At 37.4% G+C, this 13,314-nt stretch overlaps 1 protein-coding gene and 1 long non-coding RNA gene across 2 annotated transcripts in view; both read right to left on the bottom strand.

The window, feature by feature from the left end:
• Positions 1 to 2,626: 2,626 nt before the first annotated feature.
• Positions 2,627 to 5,225, bottom strand: LOC124112436 (silk gland factor 3-like). The gene has a single exon (XM_046472546.2). The coding sequence runs from the start codon at positions 5,119 to 5,121 to the stop codon at positions 3,856 to 3,858; it is 1,266 nt and encodes a 421-aa protein (XP_046328502.1). The 5' UTR covers positions 5,122 to 5,225; the 3' UTR covers positions 2,627 to 3,855.
• Positions 5,226 to 6,598: 1,373 nt separating this feature from the next.
• The window catches only part of LOC125373093, a 33,016-nt gene continuing 26,300 nt past the window's right edge, over positions 6,599 to 13,314 (bottom strand). Inside the window, exons 2-3 of the long non-coding RNA XR_007218311.1 lie at positions 11,892 to 12,018; positions 6,599 to 6,892 (exon numbers count right to left, since the gene is read on the bottom strand). This is a non-coding gene — a long non-coding RNA (uncharacterized LOC125373093). The remainder of the gene's footprint in view (positions 6,893 to 11,891; positions 12,019 to 13,314) is intronic.

Here is a 13,314-nt window from a genome sequence, read left to right on the forward strand (position 1 = left end):
TTTGTGTGTGTGTGTGTGTGTGTGTGTGTGTGTGTGTGTGTGTGTGTGTGTGTGTGTGTGTGTGTGTGTGTGTGTGTGTGTTTATGTGTGTGTCTTCAAATAAATATTTAATTAGATGACTGACCACTTTATGCTTAATACATTATATCCACAATGTACCTGTCCTAATTCTTAAGGTATACTCACAGCACAGATTCTGGTGTGGGTTTAACTTTCAGTGTCAATAAATAGACTGAAAATGATATATTACATTAAAAATGAAATTGACAAAGTCGATTGTGCAATGGGTGCAGGCGAATGTCACAACAAAGGGACAAAATCTCACGAATAAGCACCTATCCCATCTTGTAAATATCAGTCAACGTGAAATATACCTTACATCTGCTTCATCGCACGTGGGCCTATGGCGGTATGGGCTGTTTGCTTAGAACCGTGAAACCCATTTTAAGAGAAAGACAAATATCTTAATTTGCAATGAATGAGTGTCAATCACGTCTTGATATATTATTTAATAAATAATATAAACCACAGACACTTTGCTATATCGATTCGCATTGAGCCCGACATGTGGCTACGCTTGATCGCCCTCAAAACAGAGGACCGGGAGACAGGGTGGTCACTGTCACGGTTCAACACTTCCTAGACTAAACAGCCTCGACAGATATTCGCCACTTTGCGAGCTATAATGAAATCTCCATAAACATTCAGCTTGGTGTGAAAAACAAACACACTGAAGAGAAGAGGAATCCCAAACAATTAAGACCCATGCACTATCAACTAGTTTCATTTACATGAATAATGGACGCCCAATCACAATTTTCGTCGAATTTCATGCTTGAAATTTCAATCACTCTACAAAGTGGAAATCATACCTGTCACAACGACGTCCCGATAGATGTTCGTTTTTCGAGTTAAATTGCCTTTGTAATACCCTCCTTGACAGCTGAGAAACTACAAACTTTAAGACTTAACTTTGAGTTTGTTTAATTTGCTAGAAAATTGAAAACTAACAGTGAAATAATGTCTTCAATTCAGGTTAAGGTTCTCATAAAATATAAAGTTTGAATAAATTAAGTAGATCGTAATACAGCCAATTTAACTGAGTACAATATGAAATTCATTTTATCATCATTTTGTATGTTGTAAATTCCTGGGTTTGTTTGTTTCATTGCTAACTTATTACAGATTTAGTTTCCAAATAAATTGTCCTCAAAAAGTTCAAACGAGTACAGCTTTCAATTAAATTGCCTCCAGTGAAAGTCCTGCTTTTATAGTTACCCGGTCGCTGCGTATGTTTATGCCAGCGGATGAAGCAATAAAGTATGGTTAACCGGTGAAATACTTTAGTTTTTCTGCACGTTTTAATCAAGGACGTTTGTACGTGACAGGTACATGCATATTTCAAAATCGTCTACACTGATACGAACAAATAAATCAGCTACCCCTTAGCAAACATACTATAGAGATAACCCACAGGCATATGTGCAAAAGAATCTGAAATATATTCATATACCTGCCACTTGTCTTTTAGATCTTAATGTACCTATGTCATCATATACAATGCCCCCATGCTAAAGGGGAATCGAACGCAGTGCTGTCGACAGTTTAGTTTTAGCTGGCATTATATTTTTTTCTGATCCATGAAATGTCAAATGTTTCAAGAACTCACTGAAATGGATAATTTTGATAAAATTAGTTTAAGTGATATTCTTTCCAACACACATAAAAGTAAAATCTGTTAATATGATTGTTAGCGCTATTGTGATGCGACGCTGGATAGGAAATAAACAGCAATTAACATTGATTGATTTGCAAATTATTAATAATTCATCCATCCGGGTGATAACAAACTGTCGATACTAACACATTTGTGGAATTATTGAGTGTTGGAATTAGTCACGACTAATTGCGCATCATTTTGATAAGAAGGCATTTTTTATCGTGATACATTTACAATCACTGGATGTTACTTATTGATTTTTTTCTGGATAAGTAAAGAGTATGTACATTTTAGGAAATAGAAAAGGACATTTAAAAAATATATATATAATTGAGGAAAGTTGATACGTATTCCTGTCGAACTCAGATAATTTAATCACCGCGACCGCGGGGATACTCTCTAGGCAAGTGACAAGCAAAGTCGGCTTATTAAATTTGTGAACACAATCTAATAACATTGAACAAACTGTCGCTAATGCGACAACCACATCAAATGACTCTCTTCGGGTGTTTGTTGAAGAAGATAGCTGTTAATTTCACACATTTCTTTGAAAAATACGGTTTATCAGCTGTGAAATTGTCTGATTTGAAGCTGTCACCTTTTCATGAGTGCAGGTTAATTGAGTCCATTATAGAGTTAAATAAAGATAAATAAACGAAATAGCCATTGTTATCTATCGTTTATTTTACTTAGAAATGGAATATATTTCATACAAGCTATTATTTTTGTAAGTGTTCAGTGAAAATAAACTTCTAATATCAAGCTTGAGCTGGTGTTGTTTCAGAAAATGATATTGGCATATGTAGATTTCATAGCCACGCTTGAGCGGTGTGGGTGTTGAAAGACAAAAAAAATGTGTATTTCAAAAGAACGTGAAATAGACCCAAATTGAAAAACAACAAGTGCTTCACTCATTACGATCTTTATTAGAATGGTGTTCCACGACAGGAGACAGTCCACGAGCTATTAGGCTCCAATATTACAAATGTTTACTTCCAAATCCATTTCACAATATCATAATAAACCACCGTTTAAAATCGGTTATAAATGTTCATTTCTGAGCTTTCAATTTCATGATTGACAGTAACATACACTGGAAGCTCGTGGTAGAATGTAATGAGCAGAATTTAGGGAAAAAATTCAACAAGAAATAAATTATCATTTTTGTCTCCATTCGAAGACTCGCAAACTGAAACACGTATAAGTTGTTCTGAAGGTCAGATTTTGATCGGAATGGCTAAGAGAAAGAAGGTGAATCATTGTATTTCTTAATTTACAAAGTATAATTAATAATTAAATAATTTATCTGAACCTTGTACATAAATTACAACAAATCAGTGAAATAATTAACTTATGGAATGATAATAGTGATCATATCACGTTGAAGATATTGACATGTCTACAAATTCTCAAGAACCTATTTCATAAAACAGTTTCTGAACAGTTGACACATTGACAGCACAAACAGGAGAGTTGAGATCAACCCTAGACCTCATATTATAAATTTAAATACATGTCTAACACTACGTATCAGTTCTGAGCAGAGCTCTATAATTATGTACAAAACCTCGGCATGTCACATAGAAACGTATGGCACTTTCATATCGAAACTCGGGTACATATCTGTGTACCGTACACATTTTTTGCTGTATATTTTGCTTGCTGTATTTTAAATTAACAGCATTTTGAAAGTGTCATATTTATCAAAGTTCGGCAAGAGTTAAAGCACGAGTAATACATACCGAAGACTTTCCTTTCTGTGGAAATATCTAAACACTATGATTGACGTTTAACGTCAAACATTTACCGCAGTCCAGGTGAAATTAGCACACAACGATGTCCATTTCAGTTCCACGACTTCCGGCACTGACACACCCCATCCTTGGAATAAATTCACAAAGTCGCATGGTAGAGAGAGAGAAAGAGTTTCTTTGTTTTGATTATACCAGTTTGTATCTCTCCGGTAGCGTTCTTTTCTTCATTCACTCAACGAAATGAACAGCGCACAATGACAACGACTCTGTAATTGATTCAGAGGCGTCAATTTCACATCTGCAATATACATCATAATACTATCCCATAGTTGCGCCTGAGAAATGACAGTCCTGCGGGCACGCTGCCCGACCCCCCCGGGCTCAGTGAAGCGGCGGAGAGTGGGTCAGGCCACGAGTCTGTTGGGGTGGGGAGTGCTGAAATTGATGGGAGAGGGATTGTGATAGTAATGAGCTCTGAGTGAGCCCGTGGGGGGACATGTTCATCACAGGTGACCCCCCACCATTATGAGACAGGGGACTGCCCCCTGGGTGGTGGAGGGGACTCCCGTGTCCCCCATGCATCATAGGGGGGCTGCCGTCTTCACCACACATCATTAGCTCACCGTTTGGACCAAGAGGCCCTGGGGGTGTCATACGCTTTTCCTTTTGCCGACGATTACAAAACCATACTCGTACCACTTCTTTCTCTAGTTGCAGCTGATCTGCTAGCTGTGTTATCTCCGCCGCTGAGGGTTTTGGTTGTTTTAGAAAATGGTTTTCTAGTGCCCCCTTGACGGTGACCTCAATACTCGTCCTCTTTTTCCTTTTACGCCCTTGAGCAGCAATTTTGTCGATACTAGTAGGGGAACCAGTAGTTGAATCTGCCTCTTCTAACCATTTTTGCAACAAAGGTTTAAGTTTACACATGTTTTTAAAACTTAGCTGCAGTGCCTCAAAACGGCAAATTGTGGTTTGACTAAAAACATTACCGTAAAGTGTCCCCAAAGCGAGTCCAACATCGGCCTGTGTAAAGCCTAACTTTATCCGACGCTGCTTGAATTGCTTGGCGAAAGCCTCCAGGTCGTCCGAAGTAGGAGTGTCTTCGTCCGATTGGGTTTGGTGATCCAGCTCGGGCTCGGGGTCGTGCAGATGATCATGCATCGGGTCATGGAGACTACCCGGGTGCATCTGGTTCATCCCCATCCCGTTCATCCCCATATACGCCGGGTGCTGAAGCTGTGGGGACCCGTTCTGAAGCTGGAGATGGGGTGGGGAGACGGGCGAGTGCCAGGAGTGAGCTGGATGCATTTGTTGTGGTGGACGGTGATGTAAAGTACTGGTGTGTCCGTCCACTAGTCCATTGCCGTGTGAAGGTTTAATATCCTGGGTATGCATAACACCCATCGTATGCCATCCCTGGTCCAGAGCCCAGGGGTTGTGGTGATGGTTTAGAGGGTGTCCGTTTTGATGTTGGGGTGGCATGTACTTCATCTCCGATAAATCTCTCGGCGAGTATTGGGTAGGTTGGCTGACTGGGACTTGCCCTTGCATTTCCCTCAAATCCCTCATGCTGTGGTTACCGACACTCTGGTTGCCCAAAGACGGAACACTTGTAGACAGATAAAGTCCAGTGCTTGTAGCGGCCATACTCACTATCACTAATAAAACTACATAAGGCTGATCACTGAGGAGAACTCCGGCCTACCACACAGTCGGTTATTCATGTATAGTGAACAACGATAGTTTAGCGCCAGACATCATTTGCGATGACGGATGTCCTCTGCGCTCATTGGCTGACGCCGCGCGGATGAGTGACAGGCATTACGGTCGAGTGAATTATCATGTTAATTTCACGTGGCATCTCATTGGTCGCTAGGATTGACAACACCGCACCGTTGACAATACATTCGGCCTCGATCAAGCGAAATCCACAGCATTAATACAAGCCTTACGCTACTTCAAGGTTTTGTTTGCTGAGCTGCACTGAAAAATAAACGAACAATGTGTGTCAGTTTGGAGTGGGAGAGGTTTGCGAGATTCGGCACAGTTTTAATACAGGTTTATTCCTGAGACGCGATTGTTTGTGGGCGTGGTTCTAAGATCAGTCGAGGCGTTAGCTTTGAAAAAGTGGGCGGTGAATGTTTAGATCGTGGATTAATTAGATTTGTCACTCGCAGCCCGTGGACATGGACTCCTAGACACATAAGTCGTTGGGATGAATAACAACGGTATTTCGCGGTAAACAAAATAAATATTAGCAATCATGTCTTCGTTTTTGCGTGTCTCACACAAAACGAATGTTGAATATGTGTTAAAATAGCCAGTCAATTCTCTAAACAAGATGAAGCCAGCGAAACGTTTCTTCGTCCGCTCGCTCGTCAACCCGCAGTCAAAGGGGAGGGAAATCTATCGGGAGGGACCGCTCGCCTATTCTCATATGAGTGGACACTCGTGCGCGGCAAGTATTGTACATTTTGTTTTGAGAGATACAGTTTCAATAGACCAGGGCAAAGTCGCGGTCACTAAAAGAGGATGAACGCCTGTTTGTAATAAGAGGTTTTACACCCTCTAAATGGACACCTGACCACTCGAGTGGACAATCGCATAATGTATGACCATGTTCTCGTGTCTATCCTCTTGGAATTAATACCCCTATTGATATAACCTTAAAAATCGTTCGCACCCTTTACAAGAAGTGTCTTATAAGGCGGGAGTATACATGTAATGGAAAATGCACTTTCATCTCTCAATCTGGGTTATGTGAAGTGTGGTGACCAAATCAAAGCATTCAATTTCTGTTCCAGTTTAAGTGTTTACCAACTAATTAAATACTGTTTAATAATATTTATTTTAAAACAATAAAAAAATATATATATCGCCATAATCCCGGCCCGATATCAATCAATAAGCCAACAGATAGATTCAAATCAAACGGGATCAACCGGTGTCATACTTGTCATACCAACAGCTCAAAAGATTCCTGTGTTTAATGTCCCAGGCAGGAGATATTTCTAAATGACCCGTCGGCGACTAGAGGTTACCTAAAAATTAACTGTATCAGGATAAATTGTACCACAAGGCGATTCTGAAGCCTTGAAAATATGTCTCATTGGGGGTTCGATATTGCGAGGACGGTTGTATAGAAACTTAACAAAATAGCTCTCCAAAAGCTCGCGTCGAATGTTATTTCATTCAAGCAATGGCGCTTTTCATTGTTGGGGAAGTGTGAAGGTTACTTTGCAACTCGACTCCCCTAACCACGGGTGTCCTATCTGTCTGTCGTCAGCCCTAATAGAGTATGAGGACAGAAACTAACTTACCACTAAATGCTTGGGGAGGATGAGGTCTCGGTTGGGTGCACGCTAAGCGACTCCCAATACAATGCTGGATGGTTTGGGGACTATGAAGCCCCTGAGTCCTGCAATACATTACGCTTGGTTGATCGGTATATACACACGTGTTATTTACGACAGTGAATAATGATAGGAGAAAAATGTCTGAATAGGCCATGATGGCTATTTGTGTGCTGAACTCTGGTAGTAAAAATCACACGAGAATGAATTTACAGAAAGGTAATTTTGGTTGTTTATATATGTAATAAACAATTCGTCGCCTACGCCGTGTGTTTATAAGCAGGAAAACAAGGATTCGTAGATATATTTATAACATAATGTATCTATAATGCTGAATACGGTCTTCAAGAAGTTTCCTTCGCATCATAAGAGACAATACGTGTCATTCGAATTCAGCGTTCTGTTTCATTTTAAAATATATTTCACTGCAGTTTTCAATATTATTCACTGCACACTAGAATTACAAGTATATAACAGGACGCTGAATTCGAATGACACGTATTGTCTCTTATGGTGCGAAGGAAACCTCTTGAAGACCGTATTCAGCGTTATAGATCCATAATGTTATAGATATATAGGTATAGTTATGAATCCTTGTTTTCCTACTTACAAACACACGGTGGTGGCGACGAATTGTTTATTACATATATAAACAACAAAAATTACCTTTCTGTAAATTCATTTTCGTGTGATATATATATAGATATATACATCTATATCTATCATTCTATATCTATCTATCTATCTATCTATCTATATACATCTATCTATCTATCTATCTATCTATCTAAATATATATATATATTTAACGTATTTGTTTAAACATTGAGTCATAGAGCATAGTATGGTAATTATTATCATTTGACCGTAACCATTGCTTGTCAGGAGAGTCACATTTAAATGATTTAGTTATCTTTATGGTCTAATAGCTAGGCACACCTGCACACATCCTAGATAAATCACGACTTGAAATAAACTGGATGCATTGATCGCACATATTCATTCATTTAGACGAATAATATCTGAAACAACTTTAACCAAACAGAATCTATCTATTTAGCCGTGCCTTTAAAACAGTTCATAACAATACCTCAACTCGTCCCAACACGCGAGTCAAAGATCGGATAAAGATACCATAGAATTTAGTGACGGTCGATTTGGTACAGAACTGATAGAACTCGTCATATTTTATTTATACTGTTCCCGATCGACAGGCACATTCAGACAAAAATCGATATATTTGTATACTCCCAACAATGTAAGGTTGACGTTGATGAATACTTATGAATACACGCCAAAGATAAACGGAATCAATACAATAGTCATTTGAAGTAACACATGTTACTGAGTTTTGTTTGTTTCAAAGTACCTTCAGCTTTACCTTCTAACAGTCTCTTTAATTATAGTTTTAATTTCAATATTTCCTTGTTTTATTTCGTTTTGGTGAGACCGTAAAACGCAAGGTGAAAGTATATATTCATTAGACCGACTCAGTTTCCTACAATGGCACGGCTAACCTCTGGAATGAGGGTTGACAGGTTTGGATAAACGGTTCTTCCATGTGTGCCAATATGAAAATTTAATGTATACTATATTCCATTCAACAGTACGATAATAACTTTATGTTTTTTAGAGTTAGCGTTAACATACACAATGTTGTTTGGTCAGGGTTCCAACCTCCAAGGCATTGGTAAAGCTATCTAAAAAGATTGTAATAGACTTGTGGAGGACATATCTAATTTTAACAAATCAGAGACACAAAGTATGTCTGACATATTTTCACTTGCAACATATTTTCCCATGTTTATGCGTCAGGTTAACAATTTATTAACTTCAAAAATGATGCCCGATGCATTTTTCTACTTTGAGTTGAACAATATGCCCCCGTGCTTTTTCATGTGAACAATTGACTTGCCTTTGCATGTGTCTGTGACCGGTGTCACCGGTTGGGCAGAATATGGTCGTCATCTTTTCGCGAAAACCTGGTATCATCACTATTTGATAGTTATTCATAAACACATGCTTGTGTAAATGTCGGAATCGTACAATGGGCTTTTTTTTTATTATGAAACGTGTTTTGTCTTTTTTGTTTACTTTTAAAAAAGTTTGGATACAAGTTATAATGATGTTGTATACATTCCTTGCAAAACTCATTTGTTCAACGTAATAAGTATCCAACGTATTTTGAATGTATATATACTTTTAAAAATTTTCAACAGATTTAGTTGAACAGAAAACACAAATGAAAAGAATCTCTTCAAGATGTGTGGGAAATGTTTGGCATGTTATATCATGATATATAATGCAAGATATAAACATCAATAAGTTATACAATTTCCCAATTATATAGCAAGTAAATAGTATTTGATATGTGTGAATATGACATTTTTGGGAATTGCAAAAGGATATTTGAAATAGAATACAACGTTATCATCAATCTGCTTTTTATTCACTAAAACAATCAAACGACATTATAATATTTTCTTCACGTAATGACCATCCATTTACGTTAGTATTTAATAATATATATAATTATTTACATTTTGATAGGAAAAACACTTCACCCTTTATGAAAAAAATACATTCTCCCTGATCGAAACAGGTCAAGAAGTGGAAACGACCATTCTCAAAATTTGAATGAAGGGTATATTTAACTTTGCATAACTTAAAAAAAAATCCACTCACAATGAAGTGTGTATTAGGAGCCACGTGGTACAATAGACGTCTTTCTCACTCTGCCGTTACCCCAACTACTAACACATAAAGTTGGAAATAATTTCTGATTGTCCGCCACGCACGTTTGTCTGTATTATTTATTGGCAATGTACACGACAGACTGCCACTCAAAAGGCTCCAGAAATGAAATTTACACGATACAGTGTACACTGAATGATTCTAACACACTTTCCGGACTCATGCACCTCCTATACTTGTCAAACATCCCGTCACATACAGTCATGTCTATCTAGTTCACAGTTGTTAATTTCAGTCAACACTGCAATATACATCACACTCGACTTACGGCTATACATTAACTTCAAATTGTGAAGATACGGATATGTACTGATATTATGTTGTGTCCTGTATATTTATTGTCTTCAACTAATAAGCATCCTCGGAGCGTCTTCCCTTACGTCATTAACATTGTTCGTCACCCGTGCAGTCGCAGCGAAATAGGAGACTATCCGCTGGTTACATAAATATGTATTAGTTTTGTATTAACTCGAAATATAGTTTTCTGGTCTAATAAAGCTTTGTGAAACAAAATCTGGAACTGCCTAATGACTGCTTAGATGTGAACAGATCGTGGAAATGTACACTTTCGTTTATTTTTTCCGCCGAACATAAAAATCATAGAATTGCGTTTAGTGTATTGTGAGGAAGATGTATAAACCAGGTATAATACGAAGTATATATCTCAGAGTTTGAATTATTCGCAAGATAAGGATTGGAATCCATATTTTTTTCTGTCGTCGGTATTCGTTTATGACAAATCATAAGACAGATTATCATTTATTTTTTGGATTGCTGCATAATTGAATTAATAATATATATATGAAGATGACATGCTAATAGGAGCGCTTTTATTACTTTTTGTTGTAGAAGTAATTTTGGTCGAAGTGAAAATCCCGTATCGGATAATAATAAAAACATTATAAGTTATACATATACATGCATAAACCCGAACTGATTCTTATGAAATATGGAATGATAGCAATCAATGCCAAGTAAACGACATGTAGTCAAAGGTATTAGCATTTACATGCGTTTTAGAACAACAGATTGTCTATGTGATTACAATTTAATTGTGACAGAAATTAAATGAAATGTACATTTAATAGCACCTTGTATACAATGAAGTGTAATTAGCGCACATATGTTGCTCAGAGATCCTATTTTCCGCCATTACTTTCAATATGATTCTGTGATTTTTTTCAAAATCTTCTTTTCTATTGAGGTAAGATTATGTTTATTGCATTAGGGTGCAACGATACATGTAGGTTATAAGTTCTATTTGCATTGACCTTTTTTCTCAGTTTCATAGACTTTCAGCGTTTAGACAACAACCCAGTTAAATGATGAGTCTGGTAACTATCTGTACACCTATTTGTGTCAACAATTTTCATAGTTTCCCCGACGTTTTCAGCAGATCAGATAAAGTGATATTATTTCAATCGAACAGGGAGGATTGTTTTCTGAGTTTTTCATAAACTGGGTAGGATGTTTCAATAGACATATGATGGAGTTCAGATTGACCGGTCATTGAAAGGAATTTTGACAACAATCTTATTACTAAATTTAACCCTTATGTTAAATATTCTACTCAAAAGAAGTTGAAGAACACACGATTTTGTCATATGTCTTTTGCTAAGTTGTCATGATTTTATAATCTTTCATGACAAGACACGTTAACATAGACATGTGATAATCGGGTGTTCTTTGACGCTTTTAAATAGTATATATTCCAATGTATTAGATACCAAAATAGTTAGAAACGATAGACATGTATCATTTACATCACCAGGTAGTCGAAGTTCACATATAAGCAGTTATGTTTTCGGTGTTTAACGTGTAACAAAGTACACACAGTTTATGGATAACAACTTCTTTAATACTGTTAAGGCGACGTTTCGGTAAAGATCCTAACACTGTTGTCAAGCAAGACTGAATGAGGGACATTTTACAGAATATACGTATATGCTATAAAGAGCTCTATTTATTGTCTCATATGACAAAGCATATGTGTTGCAGCGGACATTAGTAATCACGAAATTCAATTTCCAGGTGTTGGTTTCAACATTCAACTAATTTGCATACCGACTATTTTCAGATTCTTCTTCTAAGTTCAGTTACGTCAGTAGCAATGTACATAATAAACACAGAAATTAAACAAGGCATTGCCATTCGCAAATTACGCCATAAAGAAGAAAATAACGGTACAAATCTATTATGTAAGGTTATACGAAGGGCAATACTTGGTAATGATATATTACACGCGAAATAAACATCCAAGCAAGTGTGTATATATCGCCCAAAGTGACAATCAACATCAATGGCGCGTACTTCTAGACAATGGGCACGTGGCGTGGTGTGTAATGTCATGCTGTTTTCGGACGGGCGGGTGGCGTCCCCATGTGGTTTGGGAGGGGGGTAGTTACGTCATCAACCGCCGGCTAATTACAGGCTGGATCTGCAATGACAAACGAAGCATGAAAGGTATAACGGGTCATTGATCAGCACTAGGACTGTTAGTTGTCACTCATCGTAATGATTGACATGTCAGTGTAATTAACAACTCTTGTCAATTTACCGCTAGTTTTTCACATGATGAATGGAGTAATAAAACGCTTCAGTACCTTTTGAAGGTGTTTATGATCATGAATAAATGAATAGATAGTACGTTAATATCCGAAGAAAGTTCAAGTATCGCTACAGGATCTTATGGATTATCCAGAAATTACATGTTACACTTTGTAAGAATGAAATCTGTGACATATAATAATTGTTTATCGAAATCATTAGCCTCAGTCGAAATATGAAAGTGTATTTGGAGCGTATGAATAAACATTCTTCAGATGTTAGCCGAGGTCAACAAAGAAGTTCCCCTTCGGCAAATGGGAAATCATTTAGTCAAAGGGCAAGGAATGGTCTCCCCTTGTGGTGCACAGGATCTGCATTATTTAAACAAATCGGCAAAGATTAAGACATCAATGCGAAAGGGATCAGATTTGTTCATAAGAATGGTAATTATCCTTGTTTCAGGCCAGGAAAAATGTGTCACAAATTGTAGCTTTAAAGATTTCATTAAACGGTGTTCTGTCTTCTTTCTATGAGTAGTATTTGCACCAAAGTTTATGTTCATTGGAGATATTGACAAAAAACACATATGGTTATAATGATGTCTTAGGTCATTCATTGATTTGTAAATAGATTTTCCTTAGAAGTGGATAGATCGAACGGTTTGGGTATTATACTCATACTTCTATTCTAATATCAACCTTATACTTCTGTGTAACATATATAGTACTGCTGCTTGTTCGAACTTTGATAGGGAGATATATTTATATAGGCTCTGCCTGTTTATCAATCCCCTTTCCTAGGGGAAATAAATACTGTTGAAAACCAAACTTCTCTTGATCGTGTCATGGAAGTGGGAGAAAGACAGGAGACTTTTGCCAAACCATATAAACATGAAAAATAATATCCATGTATTATTTCAAATATTGTATAATTTCAATATTTACTGGTCAGATCACAAGGGCTGTTATCCCACCTCGTCCGTTCTCAATGGAAGTTCCTTCAAGGAAGACGAGGCTCGAGTGAATTGACAGTGCAAACAAGATGGATTCAAGGACCTAAACAACATTTGATTGTCGCCTGCCTCAATCTGTGAGGAGTACATGAATCTAACAGTTAATGATTACTCTAATTACCGAGACAATGTCTCAAACAAGGCACTAATTAAAACGTGTCGCCCGAAATGGAC

The sequence above is a fragment of the Haliotis rufescens genome, unplaced genomic scaffold (genome assembly GCF_023055435.1).
Source record: "Haliotis rufescens isolate VD_foot unplaced genomic scaffold, xgHalRufe1.0.p SCAF_5, whole genome shotgun sequence".
Lineage (NCBI taxonomy): Eukaryota > Metazoa > Mollusca > Gastropoda > Lepetellida > Haliotidae > Haliotis > Haliotis rufescens.

Bases quoted from the DNA above. Each gene is read 5' to 3' on its own strand.
- LOC124112436 (XM_046472546.2), bottom strand. From the start codon at position 5,121: ATGGCCGCTACAAGCACTGGACTTTATCTGTCTACAAGTGTTCCGTCT.